The 6,000-nt window shown below is 40.6% G+C and overlaps 1 protein-coding gene across 7 annotated transcripts in view; it reads right to left on the bottom strand.

Moving 5' to 3' along the window:
• Nucleotides 1–201: 201 nt before the first annotated feature.
• Nucleotides 202–6,000, bottom strand: part of PTPDC1 (protein tyrosine phosphatase domain containing 1) — a 72,899-nt gene continuing 67,100 nt past the window's right edge. For all 7 annotated transcript variants that reach the window (XM_054500489.1, XM_054500490.2, XM_063649688.1 and 4 more), the window contains 2 exons: nt 5,666–5,776; nt 202–2,221 (listed from right to left, as the gene is read on the bottom strand). In XM_054500489.1, the coding sequence (XP_054356464.1) occupies nt 2,105–2,221; nt 5,666–5,776 (228 nt within the window). In that variant the 3' untranslated portion in view covers nt 202–2,104. The remainder of the gene's footprint in view (nt 2,222–5,665; nt 5,777–6,000) is intronic.

The raw sequence follows: 6,000 nt of genomic DNA, 5'->3' as shown, positions 1-6,000 counted from the left end.
GCTATTCCTCTTAGAACTCACCTATCCCAACCCCTCAGTGTTTGGTCATGCTGAACTGATGGAAGGAGTCTGCACTAACTAGAGCTTGGCTCACTGACTCAGCTGACAACTCAATCTGCCTGTCAGGATAATCTAAGACAAAACCTTGTCTTTATCATCAGATGTCCTAGAGCATCAAGGTAAAGAAGTACAAGACTAGGATTATGGGTTGTTCTTTTTACTTTTATTCAAATAAATACAATACTTATATATAGCCTGATTAATTTCCCTTGTCATATCTCTTTTTTCAGGTTTCCGGCTTAGATTTTTAGTCGTGCAATGTTATGGTCACATCATAACTGTTCTCTAAGTTGAAACAAGTATTTCAACAGGCAAATAGCAAACTCACCAAAAGACCTGTGGGTCACTTGCCCAAATGAGGCCGATTGAGATAAGAACAAACATCTTTTTTTGGTAAAAACTCTATTTTTATAGTGTACCTTTGGATAAAATGCAATTGTTTCTTCCCCTTCTTTCCCAGGCCAGACACTTGAAAATAAGACATTTCAGGGATGGGCAACCCACTCCATTAACATCGACTGGACTTGATTTCCCAAGAAAATTAAAACTGTGTGAAAGAACACTGCATTTAGCATTTGGCATTTGAGTTAATGAGACTGATAATGACTGAAATATTTTTGATGTGCTAGAGGTCAATTCAGAAATGTAGGACTGGAGAAATTTCATTTGTTCTAAATGAGTCTTGCTTCTCCTGAAATTCCGTCTTTATGCAGTAACTTCTTTAGTTTGAAATTAGTCTGATTAATATCACCTTTATTGGGAAGAACTATTATCCTCTCTGTGGCTTGGCCTCTGGTATCTACACATATTAATTTAAATAAAAGTATGGCTTCAATTGATAATTGATGGTTCAGCTTACAAGGAACTAGTTTAGGCGGTCACCCTTCTTACATGAAGCCAGTTAGGGCTAATGCAACCTGTATGGTCAACTTCAGTTTAAAAATCTTAATTCTCATTGTAAGAAAGCAGCCAAATATAAAGCCTTGAGGCAAGTGGGTCTATGGAGTGGCAGATTTGGGAGTGTGGGGCCAGGGCCACGCTGCTCATGCTAATACACCATCAGCACAAACAGTGACCCAGTTTTGACTTCCTCCAGCTCTAAGAGTCACCTCTGCAGAGTGGCTGTGGCACCTGAGAGAGCAGGGCTGGCACAGAGCCCCTGCCCTGCACGAATATCCCTGTGGAGTCCCCAGGAGGACAGAGGCAAGCCCTGCTTCTTAGCAACTTTCCACACTTCCTGCCTCTGACCCCACTTCCTCTGTAAAGATGCTATTTGGCTCAGCAGCAACCGAAGGGAGTGGGAATAAGGCTTGGTGTGTTGAGAACTGCTCCTGCCTCCTTTTGACAGCCAAGGCTGGCAAGGTTGTTTGGAAATCTGACAAAGAGCAAGTCTACTTTCTACAAGCAAAAAATCCCAACCACTTCACAGTCACTCCATTAAAGTAAAACTAAATCTCTCTGAAAAATAATATGCTTTGAAACCCTCTGTTACATTTATAAAAAGAAAAGGAAAAACAAAAAATTTCAAAGTTTAAAAAAAACCTTTAAAAATATTGTAGCAATAGCCTTCTTCGTAACAAATATAAAACAGCTTAAGACACTTGGTGACTTTCTTAGTTCATTTGTGGGGGAATGGATACACAATGAGGTTTTACTACTAAAGTTAGCTATTTGGTAAAAACTCTAGGAAGAGTTCCATCAAGAAAATGGTTATTTTGGAAAGACAAGTTATGATTATTTCCAAAACGTCAAAAGAAATAAGAATGTAAACACCATATACTTAAAATGTTAATACAATAATATTAACTCAAATAAATAAAAGTGGCACCAAATTTATGGCAATTTTTCAAAACAAAAATGTAGCTTAAAGATATTTTAAAATAAATAATTGGTTCAAATAGGGACGACCATTCTCAGCACAAACTAACAACATTCAAAATAAAGTGCTATGAGAAAAAGTAGCCCCACAATCTTCAACTTATTCACATATGAACAGAGATACTATCTGGATCTTTAGGTCTGAAATATTCACCACGAGGGAAAGCTAGAGGCCAGGCTTAGGGCCATCTTTTGTCATTTTTCTTTTTTCTTCCAGCGTGTGCTTAAATATTTTCTTCAGGGTGTTGTAAACTGTTGGTCCATTTTCAGAATCAAAATTAACCTGGTGACAAAGAAATTTATATTCAGGACACTGTAACAAGAACTTGAACTAGTTTCTATTTTGAAAGAAGGAGGGGGTGGAGAAAAAAACCAGACTTACAAACAAAACTCTATATAAAATACACATAATAAATTTCACACATTTTAGTTGAAAGACTATATTAGAACTGTCAATATCAAACTTGTGAATGAAACCATGTCAATATCAAACTTATGAATGAAAACCCCAAAATTAAATCTAGTGCCTGGATATTTAGTCTAATTATATACACCCAGCCATGAAGCAAGTCAACAGTGGGTGTGAAGTGAATTTTTTGAGACTAATCATTGATGGTATAAGGGAAAAGTTTCCCATATTAAAACAGTACATCAGCTGTATACGTCCTGCTGAGAGGCCCTATGGCCACTCTGGACAGGGTCAGAGTGACCTGAATAGAAGCCCAGCTCCCCACCTGCCAGCTATATGTCCTCATCTCATACCCAACCTCTCTGGACCTTGATCTCCTCCTTTGTAAAACAGAGATAATGATACCCACCTTCATAGGATAGCATATCTATGAATCTAACATATGTTTGGCACATATATACAAACCTCAACTGGCTGGGCGTGGTGGCTCATGCCTGTAATCCCAGCACTTTAGGAGGCCGAGGTGGGAGGGTTGCTTGAGCCCAGGAGGTTGAGACCAGCCTAGGCAACATGGCAAAACCTCATCTCTACAAAAAATTAAAAAAAATTAGCCAGGCATGGTGGCACGTGCCTGTAGTCCCAGCTACTTGGGAGGCTGAGGTGGGAGAATTGCTTGAGCCCAGGAGGCAGAGGATGCAGTGAGCTGAGATTGTGCCACTGCACTCCAGACTGGGCGACAGAGTGAGACCCTGTCTCAAAAAACAAACAAACAAACAAACCCCACCTTGATAAAGGTAAATTTCCTTTCCCCTTGATGGGAGCGCACTATTTACACATATTTGCATTTTTCACCCAAGTTTACCATACTCTGGGTTAGGAGTGATGGTAGGACAGAGAACCAGAGCAAGTACCCACCCTCAACCCCATTCCCAGAGTAATGTGTAACTCCCTGGGAAAGAATCAGGGTCACACAATCACTGCTTCTCTCCTTCTGGAATTTCTCCCTCTCTGATAAATTTTGACAAATGAAAGGTTTTTCCCTCTGTCAACAACTGTAAAGATCTGAAACTTTAACCTGTTAGCTTGCCAGTGTTATGGATACTGGTAGAAGATACGAGATTCCTGGGTCAGAGACAGACAACATTTATTTCTCACAGCTGCATGTGCTTCATGTTCACATGGGTTCTCCTTGTCTCCCAAGTCTCATAGGGGCAATGCAGAGGGGCCTAGGTGGAGGCTGCACAAGCACGGGGTTTGCCTCATAGCTGAGGAGCCCCAAGCTTAGGAAACTCCAGTGTTTCACAAGGGGGCTGCAAGCAAATCTGCCAACCTTTGCCCTGAAGGGAAACATTTTTATTATCCTGGAAGTCAGAACGTGTGCCTTCTGCTCTCCAGGCAGAGCTCTCCAGACATTAGTGAAGAGTTGATCCCCAAAGAGAGTGGTCAGGGCATCTGCTCATCAGACTATGAAGAGACATGAGAGACCCAAGGAAAACTCTCCTAACATTTTCTATAGACAGATTTTGAACAATTGTTATCTCTAACTTTTCATTTGTATCCCCTTAAAAGGCCAAAAGAAGTTGTAAAGAATTCCTACTGCTTTCAGAGAGACCAATCGTAAGGATTTTTTTCAGTTGAGCTCAGGAATTTAATTTTATCTATATCATCTATCCCATTTGCAAAAAACTCCTTATTAACATTAATAATGGTGTGAGTTGTTCACTTTTTTTTTTGAGACGGAGTCTTGCTCTGTCACCCAGGCTGGAGTGCAGTGGTGCCATCTTGGCTCACTGCAAGCTCCGCCTCCCGGGTTCACACCATTCTCCTGCCTCAGCCTCCCGAGTAGCTGGGACTACAGGCGCCTGCCACCATACCCAGCTAATTTTTTTGTATTTCTTTTTAGTAGAGACGGGGTTTCACCGTGTTAGCCAGGATGGTCTTGATCTCCTGACCTTGTGATCTGCCCACCTTGGCCTCCCAAAGTGCTGGGATTACAGGCTTGAGCCACCATGCCTGGCCACTTTTTTTTTTTTTTTTTGAGACAGAGTCGCTCTGTTGCCAGGCTGGAGTGCAGTGGCGTGATTTTGGCTCACTGCAACCTCCACCTCCTGGGTTCAAGCCATTCTTCCACCTCAGCCTCCTGAGTAGCTGGGACTACAGGCGCACACCACCATGCCCAGCTAAATTTTTGTACGTTAGTAGAGATGGGGTTTCACCATGTTGGCCAGGATGGTCTCAAATCTCCTGATCTCATGATCCGCCCATCTCAGCCTCCCAAAGTGCTGGGATCACAGGCATAAGCCACCACTCCCGGCTCTGTTTACTTTCTTAAACACCAAACCACAACCTTCCTCACATGGTGGGTAGCCTCTCAGTCTATGAAAATGTAAATACAGATGTAAAGGACCACGTGGTTTGGATTTGAGACTACTGACTCTGGAAACAGTGGAGAACAGATTGAAAAGATGTCAGTGGTTAGTGCCATAGAATCCAGATGAGGAACAAGGAAGGCCTGAAGTAAGAACATCACTCTGGAAAGAGTGGAGGGGAAGGAGACTGGACAAATATTAAAAAGGAAGAATCTTCATAACTTGTTAATGAGTATAAATAATAACTTATTATCATTAATGTTACCACAGATGTTGTCATTCAAAAGCTGGGTTCTTTGTTTAATGACACTTTCATATCAATGAGAGGTAACAAACAAATTATAGATACTTTCATATCAATGAGAAGTAATGAACAAATTATAGCTGATGGGGTAAGGGGAAACTTTTCTCTCAGTATGAACCTGGCTGCTTCTTCTTTCTTCAGCCAGGAAAAACTGCTGCATCCAAAAGGATGGGCTTTTAGAAAGAAAACCTTTTTTTTAACTCTTTCCTTAGGATTTGCCAACCAGGACTCAGTACTGAATTAGCAATGTGGGATGTTTAATTCTCAATAGATGGTTTCTTACTTACACCCGAGGTAGAACTGACTCGACAAGCAAAGATTCTCTGACTCCGATTAGGCACATGATCTAAAAATATGTATTCGACACTCAGTTATTTCTCTCTTTCTTGTATATAAAAGCTCTTTGTTCCAACGTTCTCCTTCAAAAAACTCACAGTTCAGCTTTTCCTAAGAGCATTGTTTGGAAACTTTTTTTTTGGTCAAAACTCTGCAACTACTTAGAAGAAATGTCAAACAGATTTCCATGAAGGGAAAACATACACATACATGTTTTATTTTAGAGGAGGATGGTGACCTCTGGATTCTGATTTACAAAGATGATGCTGATCTGTGGTTCAGAGAGGGGAAAGGAAGAGTGTGACCCACCTTAGTGAACGCCTTAATGGCATGGGCAAGGAAAGCTTCCTCCACATCCATGGGAATTGTCTGCAGGTTCACTATGCAGTGCAACACGCAGAGAATAGTCTGGTGCTGTCCCTGTTTTTGTAGAAATCAAAATTTTAAAAATTTTTCAAAAAATGCCTCAATAAATCAATTCAAAACTATCGTAGAGTCAAGAATTGGTTTGTGACCAAGTACTCATAATGTCAAATGCCAAAATATCTAACAAAATATCTAAACATCAACAAATGTTTATTGTTATGTGTTAATATAATTTGAAAAGCTTTCAGGAGATAATATCAAAGCTGGCTAGCTATTGT

This window comes from Pongo pygmaeus, chromosome 13, assembly GCF_028885625.2.
Source record: "Pongo pygmaeus isolate AG05252 chromosome 13, NHGRI_mPonPyg2-v2.0_pri, whole genome shotgun sequence".
NCBI lineage: Eukaryota > Metazoa > Chordata > Mammalia > Primates > Hominidae > Pongo > Pongo pygmaeus.
Note: the sequence above shows the minus strand (reverse complement) of the source record. Positions and strands in the feature narration are given on the sequence as shown.